General features: G+C 47.2%; 1 protein-coding gene across 4 annotated transcripts in view; it reads right to left on the bottom strand.

Annotated features, from left to right (window-relative positions):
* Nucleotides 1-1,238: 1,238 nt before the first annotated feature.
* LOC105494113 (liver carboxylesterase 1-like) overlaps nucleotides 1,239-23,696 on the bottom strand; it is a 29,790-nt gene continuing 7,332 nt past the window's right edge. For 2 of the 4 annotated variants that reach the window (XM_024796624.2, XM_071084553.1), the window contains exons 4-14: nucleotides 22,467-22,600; nucleotides 19,179-19,332; nucleotides 17,417-17,524; nucleotides 16,621-16,725; nucleotides 13,815-13,853; nucleotides 10,218-10,358; nucleotides 8,215-8,295; nucleotides 7,804-7,951; nucleotides 3,970-4,101; nucleotides 1,922-1,994; nucleotides 1,239-1,625 (exon numbers count right to left, since the gene is read on the bottom strand). In XM_024796624.2, coding sequence (XP_024652392.2) covers nucleotides 1,445-1,625; nucleotides 1,922-1,994; nucleotides 3,970-4,101; nucleotides 7,804-7,951; nucleotides 8,215-8,295; nucleotides 10,218-10,358; nucleotides 13,815-13,853; nucleotides 16,621-16,725; nucleotides 17,417-17,524; nucleotides 19,179-19,332; nucleotides 22,467-22,600 — 1,296 coding nt within the window. In that variant the 3' untranslated portion in view covers nucleotides 1,239-1,444. The remainder of the gene's footprint in view (nucleotides 1,626-1,921; nucleotides 1,995-3,969; nucleotides 4,102-7,803; nucleotides 7,952-8,214; nucleotides 8,296-10,217; nucleotides 10,359-13,814; nucleotides 13,854-16,620; nucleotides 16,726-17,416; nucleotides 17,525-19,178; nucleotides 19,333-22,466; nucleotides 22,601-23,696) is intronic. The other 2 variants (XM_071084555.1, XM_071084554.1) reach the window with 2 other exon arrangements.

Genomic DNA, 23,696 nt, shown 5'->3' with positions numbered 1-23,696 from the left:
CAGACGGAGTCTCCCTCTGTCACCCAGGCTGGAGTGCAGTGGCATTATTTCCGTCACTGCAAGCTCCTTTTCCTGGGTTCACACCATTCTTCTGCCTCAGCCTCCCAAGTAGCTGGGACTACAGGTGCCCGCCAGCATGCCCGGCTAATTTTTTACATTTTTAGTAGAGACAGGGTTTCACCATGTTAGCCATGATGGTCTCGATCTCCTGACTTCGTCGTCTGCCCACCTTGGCCTCCCAAAGTACTGGGATTACAGGCGTGAGTCACCGTGCCTGGCCCTCTCCATTCTTTCTATCTATCCAATCTTTCTCATGGGCTCCCGATAGATGTCCATTGGGTAGAGTCTGTGAATGGAGTCAACTCCTCCTTGGGTCCATGGTTCCCAGAGATTTTATACTCTCACAGTGGCCCGCACTTGGCCTTCAGCACTTATTAAAATTCAGAGTATTTCTGCTCATTATGGTTACCCCGTCTCCTGCCTGCAGGTGAGAGGTAATGCAGTGTTCAAATCCCACCACTCCCCCAAGTGCTTGTCCTCCCGTTGATTTCAGGGTAATCATGTGCCTTGCAACTTCAGCTATTTGGTGCAGGAAAAGTTATGATTTTGAGGACAACGCAGCTTTCTCTTGCTGATAAGGCAGGAGTGACACTCTTTAGAGCTTTCTACATTCTAGCAGAATCCAGAAATCACCCCTGGGATTCTGAAAGACACAGTATTAGGATGACCCTCTGGAGACTTACTCCAAGGTGGTCACTGCCCGTAGCAGAAGTGGTCTGGATTACAGAGGGAGTTTAGCTGTTGAATGAGACAACCTCAGGGAGGGGTCTAGGAGGCTAGTGTACATACTGAGGAAGGTGTTGCAGACCTGTGCAAGAATCAATAAAGGCCATCCAACAGTGGCAAGGGATTACCTCGGCACCTCTGTCTCTTCCCTGATCCAGGCAAATTCTCAGCCTGGGCCACTTCCATTTCCATAGGCAGCTCCAAATGGAGGATAGGGATGCTGCACTCTGGCAATCCCAAATCCTATTGTTGGAAATTGTTGGGGGCCCAGAAACACCCAGCAGGTCCAGAGCTCCCCTGAGCACTGTCCATGGCCCAGCCTTCTGGTCTCTGCTCGTCCTGAGGCCAGGCAATCTCTAGCAAAGCCAACTTCCTTCTCATATTGCCTCTTTCATCACTTTCCTGTCTCTGAGGAGGATGGATTAATCTTCAGTACAAGACGCAAGCACTGATTTAGCTATCGAAAGATCTTTTATTGCCAAAGCTGAGGTCACAAATAAAAAACTTGCTCCCTCATGAACTCTGCCCCCTGCCCCCTGCCCCCTACCACCAGGCAATTCCCCAGCCACGGTAAGATGCCTTCTGAACCTGCAATACCTTTCGCAAAAGACCCCAGTCTTTGCTCCTGCAGGCTCCCGAGGCTGGATGGACCTTCCATTCACAGCCCAATGTGTTCTGTCTGGGGTGGCTGCTCCGCTGCCTTCTTAAAGAGGTTGGTCCAGAAAACCACTTCCTTGTCCTTCAGCTTCTGGGCCACCTGGGTGTTGGCACCAATCTGCAGGTACCCTTCCTTCTGGTTGTACTCTGGCCAGTGGGGCAGCCCTTCCCCATTGGGGTTTCTGGAAACAGAATCAAATAGAATTGCCCCAAAGCTGCTGTGCGTTCCCAACAATTTTCTGAGATGTGCGAGGATGCCCAAGTTGTCTCTGTGAAGAGGCTTGTATATCTCCAGAGATGGGGAGCTCACTATCTCCGGGTGTGACCTCTCCAATTTTAGAGAGCTCTCATTGTCAGAGTGCTATGGTCACAGGGTCAGGAGACTGATCACTAGAACCTTAGAAGCTGCCCCTTCCCAATAGGCATGCCCTGCCCCTGATCCTCACCAGCCCTGCTCCATCTTTGCTACCAGCCTCACCCACTGCGAGCAAAGTTAGCCCAGAATTTCATCATCATCTTGCTGAGTCTGATCTCCTCTTCTGAGGCACCCTCTGTGGGGAAGAAGAAAAAAAGCCTTTGTGACTCAAAGTGTGATCCGCAGACCTGCAGCATCAACATCACATGCGAACCTGCTAGAAACATAGTCTTGGCGAATGCTCCACACCCACTGAGCTGAGGTCTGCAATTTTAGAAGAGCCTGGTGGATTTGTGTGTACTTTTCTATTGAGCATGGCTGACCTAGGGCTTGGCAATGGGCATGCATCATTCTGTGTGCTTGTCCCACCTCCCAGGGTTGCTCTCTCTTGTGTCTTTTCTCCCTCTCCTGCACACATCCACAATTCATATTCTGAAATATAGCAGAGCTCAAGGCTCCTAAGGGTGTACAATTGGGACATGCCAAGCAGAGCTAGTGCATCCTGAGTGGCCATGGGGTGAGTCCCATGTGATCTATAACAGCTGAGAGTTAAGGCTTAGAAGACATTGTGAAAGGATTTTTTAAAATATTGTATAATATGAACTAAAAATAAAATCCTAACACCCTCAACTCACTGAACTGACCCTCTCTGGTCTAAGGGGAGCCCAGAAAAGCCCTAAACTGAGTTTCTGCCTGGAAACAGACAGGCGGTCAGACACACCTCATAATATCCCTTCCCTTTTGTGGTTTAGACACCACTGGACCAACATCAGCAATAAAATAAAGGTCATCATTCTGACAGAACACACTCTTTGTGGCAATAAGACACCAAATTAAAAAAAGATCTAAGACCATGCCGGGCAAATGTTCAGGCCTGCATCTCTACCCTTAAAGAATCCACTCTGTTCTCACTGCTGCAAGGTGCTTCTTTTTCTCTAGCAGCTAAACCAGCACTGGCCTGGAGTTAAGCAAAGTGAAAACAATTACAATGGCTGCAGCTTGCAGACACGTATGAACAGAACCCTGACCTGCCAGCCTTAACTATGGCTTTGATTGCATAAGAGACTGATTTCAGTAACTTTCTCCAGATAAGAACATCATCAACCATGCACTGGACCTGGCCAGTGTACAGAGTCTGCTCACTTGCTGGGCTTTGTGTCCTGAGAAGACCTTTGGACTTATAGGCCCTAATCGTAATATAATATTAAGTCTCCATTACCAGGTGAACATGGGCCACGTTACATGCATGTTTGTTTAATACACATATGTCAGGACTATCTTCATGAATATCCATTGCTCCCCCTGTAACCTGTTGAACACGTATGTTTAATCAATCCATTTACGTAAAGCTCCTACGCAATCCCACCTCGTTCGATGAACCTGTGTCTGGGCTTGGCCAGAGGTACCTTCCCAGCCTGTGGGATGGCCACCTTGCTGGCTATAAAGCATACCAAAAATAAAGTTTCCTCTCCTATTCCAAATTCATACATCCTACGATTTAAAATTAACAATTATTAAATATATTAAATTAAAAGGCTTATGAGATTTTGTTAGAGACAGACAGAAAGACAAACAGACACACATCAGACCTGACTCAGAGTTAACACCATTTCTAACCTCACCCTCAGTCACATTCTCAGCACTCCTGGGAGAGGGAAATTGATCGGTGGTTTCTCAACCTAGAGCAGGGCCCTGCATGTGTCCCACCACCTATCTTGTTGATGACACAGCCCAAGATTCTGAGTGTCTGTGCAGAGGCCACCTGAATACACATCCTCCCTCAGGTGTGTTAGAGCAGGCAGAACCTGGGGGACAACCCAATGACATTAAACCCTGTCATAGTGAATCCTGCGGGAGACCACCCCACACCTGTCTTGTTGATGACACAGCCCAGGATTCTGAGTGTCTGTGCAGAGGGCACATGAAGACACATCCCCCCACACATGTGTTAGAGCAGGAGGAAGCCCAGGGACTACCCAATGATGTTCAACCCTGTTATAGAGAATCAGGAAACTAAGACAAGGAGAGGAGAAACTTGCTGAAGCCCACCACACCAACACTGGAACCCAGGTCTCCTAACTCCAAGCTCACGGACAGCAAGGAGCCATTACCTTTTAAAAATGGGGCCCCAAGGACGGAGAAGAGCTCGTCCCCGTGGTCTCCTATCACCGTCTTGGGTTTCATGTCTGATGAGAAGCTTGGACGATACTGAAACTCATACATGTAGGTGGGTGCTCCAGCATCTGAGAAGACAAGGATTCATGCTCAGTTCATGTTGCCCGACACACACCTGGAGGCTACCAAGGTCTCCAGCTCCGCAGGAAACCTCTGGCTCTCAGCACAATAGAGAAACAGTCATGGGAAAGCTCAGTGACGTGCACTGGGCTGCATAGCTGGCTGAGGTAGAACCAAAATTTGAGCCAGATATTTGTTCAATGAACAAATGTTTAATGAACGAATGTGGAGACCCTGGGTCAATTCATTTAAAATAACTGCCAATGCAGGGACACTGACTCAGCCTCATAAACCCCTTTGCCTGCTGGTGCATTCTCTCTCAAGACAATCTCTCTACATCTAGTTACACTGGATGTACTTCATTGATAACAGACTCACATTCATTCACTTGGACATTTTCCAAGTGTTTCCAAGCATTTCAGTGTTTCTCTCACCCATCCTGAGAAGACTGAAGCAAATCCAAGTTTCTTGTCTGAATGTGAGGCTATTTAAATACAAACATAGGCAGAGAAGGAACAATCTGCCTCTTGTGTCTCAGGAATCTGCAGCACTCACTGCTTTATATCTCACTGTCCCCATGTGTCTTGCTGCCTGCCTGGCCTGGGAGTGTTAGGGTGTTAAGGCGTTAAAGTCTTGGCAGAGAAAAGAAGGGGCTGAGCAAGGGTGACCTTGCCTCTCCCCTGCCCTCTCTCCTTCTGCTCTGCCCTCCTATCCCAGCAACAAAGCTCTCCTGTCCCAGCTCCAAGAAGATGCCAGGTTCACAGGGATTGGCTCACTGGAACCACACATCGCTGCCCCTTCAGGGCTACCCGGTCCTGTGCCTCAGCACTTTGCATTTTCCACCTCTGACTTAATCTAAAAATAAGTTTGAAAATCCATTTTAAAAATCGGATTTAAAACTTCACTCATAACTCTACCACAGAGAACACTTCTTTTTTTATTTTAGCATATCTCTTTTTTATGTATATAAACTTGGGATGATATTACACGTGTTATTTTGTAATATACTACCATCACATTTTAAAAACAATTTTTTTGTAGAGACAGGGTCTCAGTATGTTGCCCAGGCTGATCTTGAAATCCTAGGCTCTCACAGTCCTCCCACCTCAGCCTCCCAAAGTGCTGAGAGTATTGGCATGAGCCACCACCTCCAGTCATCATTTCTTAACATCCTTAAATATTCATCCACAAAAGGATTTAACAATGGGAGCTCACGCATCCCTAACCTCACGCCCCACCCACACATGTCATTTCAATGTGAGAATGAAGAAGAATTTATTCACTAGTCTTCGTCAGCCTCCTTCACTGCACCCTCGGCTCAGCAGGAAACGCGCTTGTGAAGATGCCATCTTTCTGTGGCTCTGTAATCCTCCTGTTAAATGGCTGCTTCAATGTCAAGCAAAACTTGCTAAAAGGAGGGTTTGACCTTGCCTTTGCCCCTTGAACATTTTCCAAAGGAACTCAGAGCCAACCATAGAAGAAAGATCTTTGGGGAATGGGAGAACTTATTATAGGCAGCATGCTGCCCAAAACGTACTTTGTAAAACCTTTTTGGCTAAAGCCATTGATATTCATACAATTCCTAGAGTCACAACACAAGTCTTGAGAGGAAAGTAGGGCACAGTTTTGCCCAGTGACAAATAGGCACAATAAGAGAAGCAGAGACAATGAAAGACGTGTCATGAAAGACATGCAAATGAAAACAGGGTGATGTGCTTCTTTTTGGTGGGGAAAATTGGCAGCATTAACTTTTAATCTTAGTATCCCAAATGAGAAAGGAAATTAAGAAATCCACATTCTTAATTCTGGAATGCAAATTTGCATTATTTGCCAAGAGTTCTAAAATATTTCTAAGGTCCAGCCTAGTTATTCACTTCTAAAAATAATGCTAGGAAAATTATTAGACATGTGGTTGGAGATTTATAAACATCAGGCTGAGCTCAGTCTTATTGTAGCATCAGAATGTGAGCAGCCAGGCTAAACATCTAATAGGATAGGAATATTAAAGGCTATTTAATATAGCCATTTCATGCAATAAAGAATGGTTTGATGAGCTTTTATCAACCTTCAGAAAATCCTCACAACATACTGTTCTATGAACAAAAGCAAAATAGAAAATTGATTTTTAAAGTATATAGGACATGAAAAATATTTAGAAGAAAGCACAAAAAAATGTATATCACTTGCCTCCAGGTGGGGGAATTAGGAGTGATATCTAGTTTCTTCTTTATGGATTTCCATATTTTTGAAACTTTCTGCATATTAACTTTATCATATTAACTTTATATTCAGAAGTGTTGTTTTTATCAAAAAGAGTGAGACACGACAATAAGGGAAAGTTGATAAAATATGTGTCTTCCTGGAAAAATAAAAACAACACTGAACTCAAAGTCATGGGAAATCAGATGAAAAACGGAGGCTCAGTATTGCTCAAACCATCAGAGGATGGAGATGGGAACACTATATATAGATCAGACGCAGAGCATGGGGCAAAGCCAAGTGAGAGTTGCGAGCACCTGCCCCTTCCTGTGCAAAGGAGTGTATGGGCACCTGCTAGATCAGCCTTAGTTAGTTTTTATCATGCTTATGAAGTTCTGCATTTAAAAATCCTTCCAGCATGGTTAGAGAGAGGACATTTCCTGGCTTGCAGACTAGGTGAATGACAGCTGAAAGAAAAAGAGGAGTCCTGTGAGCCTCCTCTAGTTTGCACCCAGGAGAGGACACTCCTCTCTAGTGAGCCCACGCATCCCTAACCTCACGCCCCACCCACACAGCCTTGGGTCAGTGGTAGAAGGTCCTGCATAGACCCTGCCCTGGACCTGTGCTTGCCCATTACTGCACACACCGAGATAGACAAAAGCCAGTCTCAGACATTGCCATTCTTCAGACCACCTCCCCCACACCTGCCACAGCTCTTCCTTTTGGCCTTCTTGGTCCTTGACAATGCTTTGGATCCCATGCAGTGCTCCCAGTCTTTCCCCAGCTCCAATACTTAACAAACTTTCTTGCAGCCAGCTTGGACCTTAAAAACCTTCCACAACTCATCTTTCAATATTTGTCCTACAGCAGCCCTATGTGATAACACCAGGCATGGAGCCCTTGCAGCAGATGCTGTCAGTGTCTCACCCATATCCCCTCTTCCTGGGCATGCCAACCTGACTTCCACCTCCAGCATCTGTAGGGCCGGCCTGAGGCCTTTTTCTGGTCACAAGAGACTACTCTGCCCTTGTGTGCAGCAGGTCAAAGTCACAGGGAATAAACAACTCCTTGCAAGAGCCTTTAACCAATCACAAGTGGAAGCTGGTGGATAAATACCCCGGCTCCCTTGCCACTCAGATGGGATGCCCCTGAGCACTGTATTCTCCATGTTTCCTTGAGTTTCCCAGCTCCAGTTGTCCACAGTGGATATTCTCTTGGCAATGCATCATGGATTGGATTCCATCTCTTTCCTCTCTCACTTCCCCACATCCCTATTGCTGTTATCTGGGATCATCACTTTAAAAAAACACTTGCCTCTGGATTTTTCTTCTCACAATCTGCTACTGGCACAAACCAAAATAAGACATCACCTCACTCCACGCTATATGGAATCAGCCTTTGAGGCCTGACCCTCGGCTGTTTCCACGACTGTCTATGCTGGGAGGCAGGTGAGTCAGACACAGAAGCTGGTGGGGTCCATGTCCCTCCCCTGTTCGACCTCTGGGACTCACCTCTGTGGTGCCGGGCCACAATCACAGATGGGACACCGAACATTACATCCCCCATTAAGTCCAGGAACAGGTCTTTCTTTTTGACAGGGTCATCTGTTCCTCCTAAGTACTTCTCAGTGGCTTCTGGAATCAGTTCCTTAGGAATGTGCTAAAATAGATCAACAAAGTGACCACCACCCCGTGGTGAGCGATGCAGTTTCTCCAGCCCACCAGGAAGGCCTGCCTCAATGGTGAACCTTGCAAGCCCTGTGCAACTCCCCCCTAGGATGGAAAGTGAAGTGGGGAAGGTGGAAAGATGGGTGAAACCCTGAGGCCCCAGTCTTCTTTTTGCCATTTAATTGCTCTATGATTTGAGCAAGTCCTTGTCATTCTCTGGGTCTCAGCCAATTCCCATGATTCCTAGACTCTTACAACAAGGGGATAGGACTTCCACAAGAGTGACATGGCTGTCTTCTGGTCCAGTTTCCCTTCGGAGAGTGGATAGCCCATCAACTGTTAAAAAAAATTAAGCATTTATGAATCATTGGGAATTAATGAGGAGAATCAAACTGACCAACCAACCAAACCAACGCAGACTGAAAGTCCTCTAATTTGGGGGGTTTCTAAGGGCATGAGTTTTTACTGAAATGGTCAGAATCAATGAATCAAATGGGCTTATATCCAGAAACTCAAGCATCACAAAAATTACAAAAAAAAAAAAAAAACAAAAAAAAAAAACAAAATTGGAGAAGTTGTAGAAAAAGTTGGAAAAATGTGCAGTGTGTGTGTGTGTGTGTCTCTGTATGTGTGTGTGTGCATGTGTGTGTCTCAGGTTGGGATCCCCACAGTGGTCAGTGATATGGAGAGGCAAGGTGTCTGCCAGGCCAGTGTGGAATACAGGGCTCTGGGAAGAGGACATAGATGTCCCAAGTACTACCACGTGTCACAGATGACACTGAAAGCCTTAGATCCTGCCTTCATGGCTTTGGTCTCTGGCAGAACCTCTGAAATCCTTCTGAGGGGTGAACTTCATATCTCTTCTCATAAAACAACTCTGCCCAAACCTCTGCACTCAGAGACGACCAAACTCTAGCATTGCTTCTAGCAGCTTAAGGCTGTGTCCCTAGAATGACCCCAGTATTCTTAACATACATGCCTGGGAAGGCTCAGCCCTGTCAAGACAATTTACTCTGCACCAGCCAAAACCTAGAGAGAAGCTGACACGCCCCTGAACCCAACTAGAGCAGTTACTCTAGAAACCTGAAATGATAAACACTTTCTCTGCCCTTTGGGATGTGAATCTACCACCCAACCCTGTTTCCCTGAGGACCTGAGAGCCTTCTCTTTGCAATGCAAGCATTCAGGGAGCTCACTCCTGATCTTCCCAGTGCCTGTGGAAAGAGTAGAGGCTGACTTCAATGGAAGCTTCCTGCAGTCTAACGCATGGCTTCCTGTCCTGAAGATAAGAGAAGTTTGTTTCTGCCCCAGGTGAGCCAGGATGAAGACATCCAGGTGGTCTAGTCACATGGACCAAGACCCTCTCCACAACCCACAGTGCCTTTCCCTTAGCACGCTCAGCCTTTAAAACAGCACCAGGGGTTAGTTTTGGGGATTTGAGTCCAATCCATACTGGACTCTTCTTTCCCTGCGCAATCATGTTACCAAATAAATTCTGTCCTACTGCTTTAATCATGGTCAGTTTTGTGTGTCCTCGACTGGAAGGAGAACACTTTTTTTGCTTTTAGAAGTCAATCTTTTTTTTTTTCATTTTTTCCCCCAACTTGTATTTTAGATTTGGGGGTACATGTGCAGGTTTGTTACATGGGTAAATTGTGTCTCTGGAGTTTGCTGTATGGATTATTTTTTCACCAGGTATTGAGCATAGCACCTGATTAGGTAACTTTTCCATTCTCACCCTCCTCTGTCCGTCATCTCTCAAGTAGGCACTGGTATCTACTGTACACTAGAAGTCAATGGTAAATCAAAAGAAGCCACTTTCTTTGGATCTTTTCAATGAGGTGATGGAAGACCACGAGTGATTTATGGGGGAACTATGCATACCCAGCCAGAGGTGGGAAGCCAGAAAGCCCCTGACTGCCTCTCCAGACTCCTCAGCTCCTTCCCCCTCCTAGGCTCCCTCAGTTTTCCCATCTGCACAGTTATTTTCTTTACTGGCCCTCCCAGAACAGACACTTCAGGATTCTTCAATAGGAAGACAATCAGAGAGTCTGGGGAGAGAGGATCCCAGAGCCCTGAAACCCCAGTGACAACTGTCCCCTCCTGGGGAAGGTTTCCATGGAAGTGGTAACTCCTGCTGAAGGGAACAGCTGCCCAGGACTCAGAGTGGTGCTTGGAGAGGGAAACACTCCTGGGACCAGAGACAGGAGGGCTGTTTTGGGTGGGTGAGTCCCTCCAAGAGGCCTGTGCCTTCTCACCGTTGGAAGAAACCAGCCAAATTCCTTCTTGTTAATTCCGATGATGTAGGGGACAGTGAGGAACTTCCTTTCAGCTTGAAGCTCCTCAGGTGTTTTTGGCAGCACCACTCCATCAATCACGGTGGGCGTGTGGGGGTAACTCTGGGGGAGAGAGCAGCACAGCGCCTGTGATTTTCACCCAAGGTCACACTCATGTCCCCAACTCTGCCTGTCTGAGGGTGAGACCCGCACCCCAGACCGGCGTGACCATAGGCCATGGCTACACACGCTCAGGGTCCTAACTAAGGAGGGTAGGTGTGTGGCTCAAGGGTAGAACTTCAGGCAGAGGCTGACACTGGTCAGATGATGAGGAGAGGATGAAATCTTCACTCAGACTGAAATACATGTATTATCTATATAAAATTACATGTCTATGTATTTCAATTTGAAGCGCATGCATTTCCCTCTCTCCGTCCATAGTTGATTTTTGGTAGTCCTGGCAGTTGCTTCTGATAAAACTCCCATGAGTGCTGAATTAGAGAATAAAGAGTCATCACTCAAAGGGGAAATACTGGGTTAGATTCTTGCAAACCTCTGGTCACAATATTTTCATCAACCTTCCTTTATGTGTGGTTTTCTGTTGAAAGACACTTTACATAATATATAAGTCTTACAAAGAGTGAATTATAAGTAGGGTTGTTTTAAATAAAACACCAGCTGGAAAGCCCTTCCCATTTTTGTGACCCTGGGTAACATGACTTCAAATTTCCTTAGTTTTCAACTTCACAACAGTGCTGTCCACCCTGCTTTTTAAAAATTCCTTCATCATCTCATGAATCTCCCAATGTAGTTGCTTTTCCATCTTTCCACATCTCCATCACACACAGTAGGTGTTACTTTAGCACTTCCCATCACAGCCTCACGTATGAACTGGCCAATTTCCTCCTTCTTTTCCTGGATGTGCAGTTTTGCAGATTTTTCAACACTGAATGCACGACCAGCAGTACTACTGAAGCTTGTCTTACACAGGGGCCTTCCCCGTAAGGCACAGCACAGCCTGTTTAGCTCAGGAACGCCAGACAGCAGCGCTACTCTTGGGGGCTACTCTTAACAGTGACATCACCACAAAAAGCACAAAAATGCAGAACACATGGCACTAAATAGACCGCGAAGAGGACACTTGTTAGCATAAGAGATGAAACAAGAAGACAAAGGTCGCCTCGCCGGATCTTAGATGGAACGTGCCCATCATGCAAATCCAGTTTCCCCTGCTCTGTGCCTGCCTGTGTGTGACCATGAGAGTGCCACCAGTATCGATTTGGGGGTTACAAGGAAATTTTAGTAAGCAGGTGAATTTATAAATGCAGAATCTGTGATTAATGAGGAGAGATTGTGCTGTCCATCTGTATTTAAATAAGAACTGATGTTGATCCATGGGTGGCTTTGAAGAGGTACTGAACCCTCATCACTCGAGGAGCCTAGACTAGGATGTGATGCCCTATTAGAGAGAAAATCATGAATAAAAGAATCAGTGATGAACTCACAGTATATTGATCCATATCCCCATTTTAGGTTTTACCTTTGATAAATAATTTATATATGGTCACAGATTAGAGAGAGCCTAACTCACATGTTGCCATCAGGGCAGCTGGTTCTGGGTACAGTTATATATTTATATTTCATATTTAGTCACAATGGTGTTAAAAACGGAGCATGGACATTGAAAGCACATTAACACCACCTGAAGCCTGGCTCTGCTACTTACTGGTTGGGTTTCACCTGTGTGGACCCCAGTTTTCTCATCTAAGAGGTGAGTTATTGTGAGGATTAAATGGCTGAACACATGTAAAATACTTAGCACAGCACCTGGTGTCTGGAAGGGCTGAATGAATGTTAGGTATTACTTGTTAGCAGGGTTGCTGAGGGTCCCTCTCAGAGACATCAGTCTTCTGTGCCGTCTTCCCAGTTCCACGCCCCATGGGCTGTATTTCCCTCCTGGAGATCAGATGGAACTGGACAATTCTTAGCCTTTGAGACCCTATGGCTTCCAGGACCTTTGGTCTGCTCTACAAAAGCCAATGACTGACGAGGTAGTTCAGGCTGCCTGGGGGAGATGTTCTGTAAAGTGAACCAGACCCAGCTGTACAAGGTGCAGATCCTAACCCAATATGGCTGACAATGCAGAACAGGATTGGGGTGCAAGTCTGGGTGCCTTGAGAGGCTGTGCAGTTCAGGCAGGGCTGCCATGGGAGGCCAGCAAGACCAGCCCCTCTGAAAGGAAGATGCAAGGAAGGCTACATGGAGGAGGCACTGCCCGCCTGCAGTGGGCTCTGGGCAGTGAATGATATTGACAGGTGAGGAAAGGAGTGAGAATTTCTAAACAGTGGGAACTGCATGAGCAATAGAATACAGGTGTCTCTGTGCAGGGTCAATTCCAGAAATACCCAAGAGTCCTGGGCTTGGACAGATGCCGTGGGGCAGGGTGTAGAGAGAGGGACAGGTGCAGAGCCTACCTTCTGCACAGTCTGGCACATAGCGCGCATGCAGGTGTGTTTTGAAGGACTAACTTCATGGAGGGAAGGGGATTTGTCTCATAAGGAAGATCAGGCTTTTAAGAAGTGAGGGTGACGTGCTCTATCTCTGTTAAGGAAGGCCAGTCTGGCTGCACCATGAGACATGGAAATGGGGAGGGGATGTGAAGTACAGGAGGATAAAAGTTGAGGAGAGAGACAGGATTGCCCCATTTGGGTGGTAGCCAAGTGGGAAGACTGCCATCAGCAACAATGACAAGTGATTGTTGTCCACTCAGAGTTTGCAAGTGATTGCCCTGTGTGGGCATGACCCTGCTTGTGTCAGAAAGCTCAGGGCATCCTCTACTCCTCTCCCTTTCTTACCCCTTGCATCCTGTCCATCAGTGAATCCTCTCAGCTATTCCTTCAAAGATATCCAGACTCCAACCACTCCTCCCATCCCCACTACTACAGCCCTAAGCAGCCAGGAGCCCTTGCCTGGATTATGGCAATGCAGTGGCTGCCCAGCTGGTCAGATGCATCCACTCTGCCCCTTTCCTACAGTCTATTTGAGCACCAGGGGCAGAGACCTTTGTGAAATCTAATATCATGTGACTCCTCTGTTCAAAACCTCCAAAGGCTTCCCACCTTGCTCTGAATCCAAATTCAACTACTTTAAATGATCCCTCTCCCACTTCCCATTACCTCTTGACCCTCAAGCCAGTCTGTCCCCACACTCTGTCCTCTCCAGCTAGACCTGCCACTTCCGTCAGGGTCTTTGCAGTGGCTGTTCCCTCTGCCTGGAATAGGCTTCTCCAGGTTTCCTGACAGCTGGCTTCCTGCCTCCTCCAGAGCTTGGCTCAAATGCCACCTTCTCATTGAGCCATTCCAGGATCCTGCTACTTAAATGGAAACCACCTGCACTAGGCCTGCCACTAGTCTTCCTGGCTGTGTTACCCAGGTGAGTCACTGCCCCTCTCTGGGTCTCAGTATCAAGCACACAGGAGTTACTATAATTACCCGAGAGAGGATTCTTTCACTCACAGTTAACTGGAGCTTAAAGGTGCTAAGACTCAAAACCTGTAATCAAGAAACAAAAGGTCTTTACCTTTCTGGGGTCTCCATGTAACTTCAGAGTTAAGAATTTCTGTGAAGACAAAGACAGTGAGAGGTTTCCCAGGAGAACACTGAGCTGGGTGACTGGGGCAACAGAGGTGTCAGGTTCTCCCTCTTGGTGCCAAGCTGGCTGGGCCCAGAGGAAGTGGGCAGGACTCTGGCTCTGCTAGGCCTGAGCACAGGGTGAAGGCATAGAATGGAGGGGTGGGCACCAGCATGGGAAGGATGGGCCAGGGACTCTGAGCCAGGGTTGCTAGAGCTCTGGATAGGACACCTGCTTTTGGAGACTGCCCTATCCCCCATCCCTCTCCCCTTTCTGTTCCCCAGGGAAGAACATCCCCATTCTTTTTCAGGAACCCCTTTCTTCCCCTATCGCTCCATGAATTCAGGTATCTATAAGATACCTGGGGTGCTCCATCTCCCTGATCGCGGATACTAGTGCATGGATAGGCATACACCCATGACAGTCCAAAACAGTTTACCACAGAACTTTTGCAGGAATTATTTGGAAAAAGGGTTTCTAAGTAGATAGGATATAACTCTAGAGCACGGTTGTCTTTAACCTTCCCAGGAGACATATCTGCCTAAGAGTGAAGCCAACACAGAGTTGTGCAAAGAGAAAAGATAGAGAATGGTAGATTCTCAATAACATCCTATAGGCATCTGGATCCAGCAATGCCTGAAGCTCTCAACTCCTGAGTTATTCAGTTAACATGAGGATGCTATTCCAACACATTCCTTTTTCCATTCAAGGCACCTTAGGGGAGTTTTCTCATCTCCCATTACACAGCTCTGACTCATACAACCCACTGAAACTCACCCTACCCCATGTTTCTCTTTGGTGTGTGTTCACGAAGATTGCAGTCGTTGTAGCATTGCACTGTAGCTCACATGTCTGACCTGTTCACAGGAAGTAACCAGTGCAGGTCTCTCCATTAAGGATTGTAGTCCCACTAGCTAGGGGGGGTGTGTGTGTGTGTGTCTGTGTGTGTGTTTGTGTGTGTCTCTGTGTGTGTGTTTCTCTCTGTGTGTGTTTCTCTGTGTGTGTGTCCAGTGTGTGTACTGGAGGCAGTGGGTAATCATGGAGGTACTTCCACAAGATCTCAGAAAATCTCAGAAGGATGTCCCAGAATCTTAGGGCTGGATTTTCCCAAAGTCACCAACTTTTTCCTTTTAAGCTGAGTCGTCTGATGCCACATGCAGAATTGCTGGAATATTTGCCTCCTTCCAGGCATTAGAAAACAGGTGTGTTTTAATTCCTTGAACACTTTGATCATTTAGAGCCTGAGCCAAGACTTAAGCTCCAAGACCACATTGGACTCAACCCATGGAAACACAAGCAGAGTCCAGTGGTAGAGGCTGGCCCTGAGACCCAGGAGTAGCCTCAGGTCCAAGGAGAGAGACCAGGCAACTCCTGAGCTTGGAATTCACACCCTTCCCCGTCAAAGGGAATAGTTCCCAATGGCCCTGGGTGCTGTGTCATCTGGGTGTTTGTCCTGCTGGGCTTCCCCGTGATAAGCGACTGCCACAGCCATCCATGAATCCTAAAGATCCCCAAGTCCTAATATGTGAGGACAGCAGGAATGGCAGAAGATATTCTAGACCTGCAGGTGTGGGTTCTGGGTCCTACAGTGTTGCCTCTGACTAACTGGAACCGTGACATGAGCCAATTACAAAATTCATCTGTCTTTGTTACCTCTTTTAAAATGGGCACAATGATCTCAAAGCTGAATTTCTCAAGAAAGATAAGGTGGAATCAGGGTTAAGGGCATGAACTCCCAAATTCCTCTGTCTGGTCTCAAACCCGGCTCCTCCACCTTCCCTGTGAAGCATCCCTGAGGACTATAATGAATGCGTCCCCTCTGTGCTGCCACCATACTCAACCTGCGAAGTATATGAATGTGTTTCTCTCTGGATAGTTCCTTGTGAGTGGGGAGCATGTCCCCTTCATGTCTGTTTCACTACCTCTAACACCCGCCCCTACATACTTGTCATGGATGGATGGGTGGATAAATGGTGGAATGGATGGGTTCGCCAATACCTGGAGTACAGTTGAATTGGATGGATACATGAATAGATGGGTGAAAACTAACAGATAGGTGATAACTGGATTGTTGATTTTGGAGGAATGGGTGATAGAGTTAAGATATATGGTGGCTGGATGATGCATGAATAGTGGATAGATTGAAAATAGATAGATAAAAAGTTGTGAAGAAGTTGATGTTAGATTGATAAAAAGATATCAGTGAATTGGATGAATTAGTGAACAGATAGATTCATAAGAAGATCATAGTGGATGGATTCATGATTGAGTGGGTGGATGACTATCCCAGAATGAAAATTGAGTCAGAGTCTCAGAAAATCTAGAAAACTGGACCACTACTAGGTCTAATACTGAGAGTTTTTAAGTCAACGAAAATAAATTGTGACAGCTTTCTGAAAATCTTTGAGCTTAATATCTCCATTCCCCAAATTCAGGATGATGGTGTCCCCCTGGTATATGTAGTTTAGTTTCTCAAAAATACATCTGAAAACAAGAATGGCAAAATATTAAATTTTGGTCAAATGTCAAATTTGGTCAATTTTTTATCATGTTGTTTTTGGACTTTTTTTTTTTTTTTAACATTTGTGCCTTTTTTCAATAAAAAAGAACAAATTAGATTCCCCGTTTAGATACTGAGACTCCAGAGACTTGAAAAATTGTCCCAGGTAACTGTCCCAGGGCAAGAGGACAGCTGAAATGAAGAAGTCTGGGACCAAGTTTACAGGATTTGGGCTACAGGAGCAGGCAACTTAACCATTTTCGATGTCGTCTCCAAGAGCTCCTCTTCCGTCTTCTGTCGCAGGCACTGAACCATGACAGCTGAGGTGGTGGTTTGACACCCAGCAGTGTTAGCAATTTTCTGCAAAGATCACAGGCAACAATAGAGTTCAAGAGTGAAGTCCTTTCCCCCCATCAATATGGAAAAACGTGTTCTATCCCAATCCGGACTTGTACAAGCGGCTGGGGTAGCAGAAGAAACTACATAGGGCCATGTAGTGTCCATGTCCCCTCCACATGGACATCTGGCTTTGAGACAAAATGACCTCTGCACACCTCTTGTTTTTGCCTTCACTTATTCACCTAGTTTTGTTGTGTGAACAAATGAATCAATGAGTGAATTCCCCAGGAAGCAACCCTCGTTATCAGGCGCTCAGTGTGGAACTGCTCCAGGCCTACAGCCCACAAGTGGGTCTACAGAACTCAGACCCTGAGAGACCCAAGACACCATTACTGCCCAACATGGTATCAGGCCCTGGCACACAGGTGGAGTGAAGGCACAGACAGGGCACTGTACTGGCTGTCTAGGCCCATAAGCTGGAGTCTCAGCTCTGCCCTGATCACCTGCTGCCCTTGGAAAATCCCTTCCAAGCCCTGCATCCATTTACCCGACTCTGAAACTGAGAGGTTGGGTGTCTGCTTGCCCTTCCTGCTCAGCCACTGGGGCTTCAGTGGTTCTAGGAGAATATCAGCTAGAACCTATGGCAAGAGTGACCCTTGAGGATTCAGGAGCATAGAACCAAGGGGATGGGGGCGTCCAGCGGGGGACTTACCTCAGCCAGGGGCTTGATGTCACCGTCCTCCAACAGAGCATGAGTGAGGGCCACACCACTCTCAGAAATGGCCCGGTGGAAGAGATTCTTGGACAATGGAGAGAAAATCTGGGACCAGAACGGAGGGGAGGAGAGTTCATGTTCAGGGGTGGGGTCAGTTACCCACTCACTCTTCCGGACTACATCCACCCTAGCTCTGCCCTGGCCCATTCCCCTCAGATCCTGGGGGTCACTGAACACGGTGTCTCCTCCACTCACTTGGCCTGCTTGCCAGACTCACCTCCCACCCAAGAGAACCTCCCACCCAAGAGAACCTCCCACCCAAGAGAACCTAAGTGGGATCAGGACAGGGCACAGGGCAGGGACATGACAGGAGGTGTGTGGCAGCCGAGCCTAACCAACAAAGGTGTTGGAAAGGCAGCTTAGCATCTCCTAACCACAACTTCTGATTCAGCATCTCCATTACTCAGAGCTTATCCTATAAAATGATCCTGGAGGCACACAAAGATTTCTAAGGATGCCTCCGCTGTTTACAATGGTACACACTGGACATAACCCAAGGGTCCAATATTACGAGATTGGGCAAATAAATGGTTTTTCATTCTTATCGTGGAATACTGTACAACTGTAAAATATATTATTAAGGGACAACATTTAATATTTAGTAAAGTGTTTGTGTTGTATTATAATATTCAGGACAGTATTTTCATAAATAAAAAAGACAAAGATTGATAATAGATGATAGACCTATTGATAGGTAGATTGATGGATAGATGGATGGACAGATAGATATAAAGTCATGGAAAAGAAGACTAGAAAAATCCATGTCAAACAGAGCACAGTGACTATCCCTGCGTTATGGGATTGTAGATGGCTTTTGTCTTTCTCGGGCTTATCTGTATTTTTCCTTTTTCTCTACTTTAAAAACTATAAAAAATGTTTTCCTCTGTGTATTCAACTACAAAGCCAACACAGGAGTGAAGACTCCAGTAGTGGGCTGACCCTCTGCCCACCTTGTGGCAAACGGAAGGCTTCCTACAGCTCCCGGTACTTCTCGTCTGGTTTTTCACCCCAGCTCCCCCAGTTTCTCCCTCACCCAATCCCCCACTCCAGCAGGACCCCTCATACCCCCAGGTTGTGTCTGTGTCCCACAACCCCTGCCCCATCCCTCCCTATCCCCGGCTCCATACCTCCTTCCTCTAGCCCGCCTGCCCTAGCTCACCTGGTCTCTCAGTCGTAGAGACTGTTGCCTCCTTCTTAGGCATTAACCAGTCATCAGACCACCACAGAGGAATCCCCAGCCTGCTCAGTGTCCATGTCCCCTCCACATGTAGATCTGGCTTTGAGCCAAACAATACCTCTGCCCACCTCTTGTCTCTGCCTGCCCTTACTCATAATTTATGCCTATTCCTACTTCCCAAGAGAAGGGAAGTGAATCCTCATATTAAAATGAGTGATAGAGAGAGAGACAGAGAGAAAGAGAGAGAGAGCTCAACCAAGCTAGAAGAGGGAAATGCCACCATTGCAGGCTGCAACTGGAGATACATGGGGCCCTGGGACATTAAGCTTAGCTCAGATTCCTGGGGGCCAAGGAAAGCTTGGTTTTTAGCTTTCCACCACCTGATGCTGGACAGTGAGTAGGGTCAGTCCTGAATACAGGTATTGTAAGCAGAAGTGTGCATAGCTGGATTGACAGGTGTCTAAGAGGTCTCATCAGCATCACATCAAGCATGGGGTTGGGCCTGGTGCCAGGAGCACTCACAAGAACAGAGACACTTTCTCCTCCCGATGACTCTCCAAAGATGGTCACAGAGCCTGGGTTCCCTCCAAAGCTGGCAATGTTGTCCTGGACCCAACGCAGGGCAGCCAGCTGGTCCAGGTGGCCCCAGTTCCCCCGGCTGTGTTCATCCCCTGTGCTGTGAGGAAGAGAACAGGTTGAGGGTGGGGAGCAGAGATGTCATGGCAGGACCTTCAGGACTAGAGATGGGGCTGGGGGCTCTCAACGAGCGCCAAGGCGGGTGAATCACGATGTCAGAAGATCGAGACCATCCTGGTTAACATGGTGAAACCCCATCTTTACTAAAAATACAAAAAATTAGCTGGGTGTGGTGGTGGGCACCTGTAGTCCCAGCCACTCGGGAGGCTGAGGCAAGAAAATGGTGTGAACTTGGGAGGTGGAGTTTGCAGTGAGCTGAGATAGCGCTACTGCACTCCAGCCTGGGCGACAGAGCAGGACTCCATCTCAAAAAAAAGGAAAAAAAGAAAAGAATCAGGCTGGGCTTCATCCCACAAATGGTTATATACCCAAAGGATTATAAATCACGCTGCTGTAAAGACACATGCACACATATGTTTATTGCGGCGCTATTCACAATAGCAAAGACTTGGAAACAACCCAAATGTCCATCAATGATAGACTCTGGATTAAGAAAATGTGGCACATATACACCATGGAATACTATGCTGCCATAAAAAGCTATGAGTTCATGTCCTTTGTAGGGACATGGGTGAAGCTGGAAACCATCATTCTGAGCCATCTATTGCAAGGACAGAAAACCAAACACCGCATATTCTCACCCATAGGTGGGAACTGAACAATGAGAACAATGAGCTGAGAACACTTGGACACAGGGTGGGGAACATCACACACCAGGGCCTGTTGTGGGGTGGGGTGTGGGGAGGGATAGCATTAGGAGATATACCTAATGTAAATGACGAGTTAACGGGTGCAGCACACCAACACGGCATATGTATACATACGTAACAAACCTGCACATTGTGCACATGTATCCTAGAACTTAAAGTATAATAAAAATAAATAAATAAATAAATAAATCATAAATTAAATAAATAAATAAAAATAAATTTTATTAAATTAAATAAATAAAAAATAAAAATAAATAAATTAAATAAAAATAATTTTAAAAATAAATTAATTAAAAAAAGAATAAGGCTGGGCTTCAGCATCTCTGAGACCCTGCCTTGCCTTGCTGCAGTGGTGATGTATGGTTCTACATTCACTCAACTGGCAACTATTTACTGAGCATCTACTGTATGTTTGACACTATCCTATGAGCTAGAGCACATCTGAGAGCAAAAAGGGTAAAACCTGTGACGACACAGAGCTCCCACTACAGATCACAAGCAGATAAACAGATCTATAGAGAGAATATAATGATGTCAGGTAGTCAAAGTGCATTGAGGTAAATACAATGGAGTAAGGAAAAAAACAGGGGTGGGACAGGGGGTGCCATTTCAGATCGCAATCAGGGAAGACCTTCTGGAGGCAGTGGCATTTGAGGTTTTGGAGGTAAAGACCTTCATAAAACAAGCACAACAAGCACATGAGCCTTGCAAATATCCAAAGAAAGGAATTCCAGGTAGAATAAAAAGCAAGGGCAAAGGCCCTGGGGCCCAGTGAAGGAAAGTGTGAGTCAGGAGGTGCAGCTAGAGGCCTTGGGGCCCTGATAAGAACTTTGGCTGTCATCGTAAGGAACATGGGAAGCCCCTGCAGTGTTTTGCGCAGAGGCATTGCATGATTCAACACACATGCTAAGTGATCACTCTTGGTACTGTGCGACTCAGCCTCAGGATAAAAGTGGCAGGTATCTGAAAGTAAGTGTTAGGATCATAATCAAGGTGAGAGACAGAAAGCTTTGGCTGGGGTAGGAGCCAGGGAGAAGGTGCGAAGTAGTGGATTCTGAAGGTGGAGCCAACAGAGTTAGGAGAAAATAGAGAGTCCGGGCTGCCCACAGGGCTTTCTCCTGAGCCCCCAGGAGGATGGGGCAGCAGCAGCTGAGTGGAGGCGTGGTGGGAGGAGGAGTGGGAGTCAAGGATTCAGCTTGTTCCTCCTTCTGGCACCAGCCAGGGGTGGGGAGAAGACAGTAAGTGATGCCTGCAGGTTTCAAAGGTGAGATGGGCTAGAAATGGGGGCTCTGGGCTGCTCCCTGGGATCACTGGAAATTAGTAGGGAGGGAGAGGTAGACAAGAGAGGCCTGTGGACAGGGAGGAGGAGGGACCAGGAAAGGGACTGGGAAGGAAGCATGTCGCAGAGGCTGAGCGGCCATTGGCTGCTGCTGTGAGGTTGGGTGGAGAGTAGGGGGAGGTCATCGGTGACCGCGAGACCAGCTGAGTGGCGTATCCAGGAAGAAACCTGACTGGCATGGATGGAGGAGATATACGGAATAGAGGAAGTAGAGACAGATCATGAAGCAGCTTTATTATAATGGGGAGCAGAGACACAACCTGTGGCTGAAAGGGATGAAGGTGATACAGCCAAGACTGACCTGGGATGCCTAGCTGACGGTAGACCAGAACCCATCCTCCATCTCCCTAGGCCTATTCATCAGTGAGGGGAATCCCTCCCACAGCCCTCCCAGCACTCACTCGAGATTGGGGTGCTGGGATGGTAACACTTAGAAAAGGTTCATAGTAGTTGCACCTTGAAGGAGATCTGACTCCTGTCCCCATGGAGACCTGATGGGGAAGACTCCATCCTTGCTTCCTGCACTTGCCAGATTTCAAGCAGAAAATGGGGTGAGTGGGCCCCAACACTCCTTCAGGAAGGGGTCAGATGCTCCCACACCCCACCATCTGCAGCCCCCATTTCTTCACCCACAACATGCCCTGAGCTCCCTCTGTGACTCTGCCCCTTCCCTCCTTTCCATGAGAAGTCAGATGTGTCAACCTTCAAGAGCTGGGCTGCCTGCTAAGTGTCATTACAGAGAAATTCAATGTGCTGGAGAAACATAGGTGAAGAAGAGATGAGTCTTTCAGTGGAGGTAACTGGGGGCTGGGTCTTGCAGGATGATGAGGAGTTCCTCAGGTAGTTAGCATTCCAGGCAGAGGAACAGCATATGCAAAAGCTCAGAGGCAAGTGGATGAGTGTGGCTGGGGAGTGAGAGGGTAGGTAGTGTCCAATTATGATAAGGCTTGTATGCTACAATGAGGAACCTAGCTAAGGTCTCCTGAGGGTTGACATGACCAGAGGTGGGTCCTAGCAGCCTCATGTTGGGGGCCAAAGTGCAGTGAGGAGAGTCTAACTTCTTACCTGAAGAATCCCAAGATGCCCAGGCGGTGCTGAATGGTCACCACCACCACGTTTTCGTGGGCAGCGAGGACCTTCCCATCATAGGTTGATGCTGCACCCACCACCAGTCCCCCTCCGAAGATCCACACCATCACCTGGGCAGGGAGGAAGCAACATACCAGTTACAAGACACTGAGCCAGAGAGCACTCAGAGGGTGTTTTGTTTGGTGACCTACCTGTTGGTCACAACTAAAGGAGGATGTTACCCAAAGTTCACCAGCGCCCAGCAAGGTTGCAAAAGCCAGTCTCTCTCCTCCAAAATTCTCCCAACCGGGGCCTGAGCCACCACCCCACTGCACATATCCTGGCTGCCCCTTTCTTTCTACCCAGCCACCAATGCCTCCTCCTCCCAAGGCTCTTCATGCTGAGAACATCATCATGGGCGTAGCAAAGGCTAAGGATGTCGTGTCCTCCCCCTCACTCCCATCACCCTCAAGCCTGGACTGTTTATGCACTCAGCGTACCCATGGGGCAGCCCTTGTATCTCAGTTTCATCTCAATTTACTCTCTCATGGTGAAGTAAACTTCTCTGTGCATGAATGACTGTCTCAAGAAGCACACATACCTGTGATAGTGTCTCTTCCCTAAATGCCTCCTCTATGACTCTGCATCCCTAAATCCTATCCATCCTGCACAGCGCAGCCTAAAACCCACCCGCTTCCGGATACCTTCAATCAATGGACTAACGCTGTCTGAGAACTTACCATGTGCCAGGAACTCTGCTAATACCCGAGATGAGAGTACGTACAATTCTTAATGCAAGGTTCTTGCATTTTAAAAGTCCACATAGTGGGGAAGTAGTGAGAGTGACTAAAATAATAATATTGTAATAATATTATTCATGAAATATAAAAGAACTCATAACATAAACCATGTACTAAGTGCTGTTCTAAGCACATGTAGTTCTAGAACCTGTGACCATTCCTAGAGGTTCTCCTGCCTCCAGGTTCCCAGAGTTCCCATTTCTCCCACACATCTAATCCCTGCCTGCTTCCTGGGGAGGGACTGAATGTGCATTCATCTGTGTGTGAAGGCTGAGCCCGAGGGCTGGCCTGCAATAATATGCTGAAGAGAGGATTTGTCTCTACAGCCCAGATGGCAAGATCTTCGAAGGTAGGGGCTGCGTGGAGTGGGTTCATGTTCCCCCTTTCCCTGAAGCCCCAGGTCTAACTGTGTATATGGGGCACTGAG

Source organism: Macaca nemestrina, chromosome 18, assembly GCF_043159975.1.
Source record: "Macaca nemestrina isolate mMacNem1 chromosome 18, mMacNem.hap1, whole genome shotgun sequence".
Classification (NCBI taxonomy): domain Eukaryota; kingdom Metazoa; phylum Chordata; class Mammalia; order Primates; family Cercopithecidae; genus Macaca; species Macaca nemestrina.
This window is presented reverse-complemented; position numbering and strand designations above follow the sequence as displayed.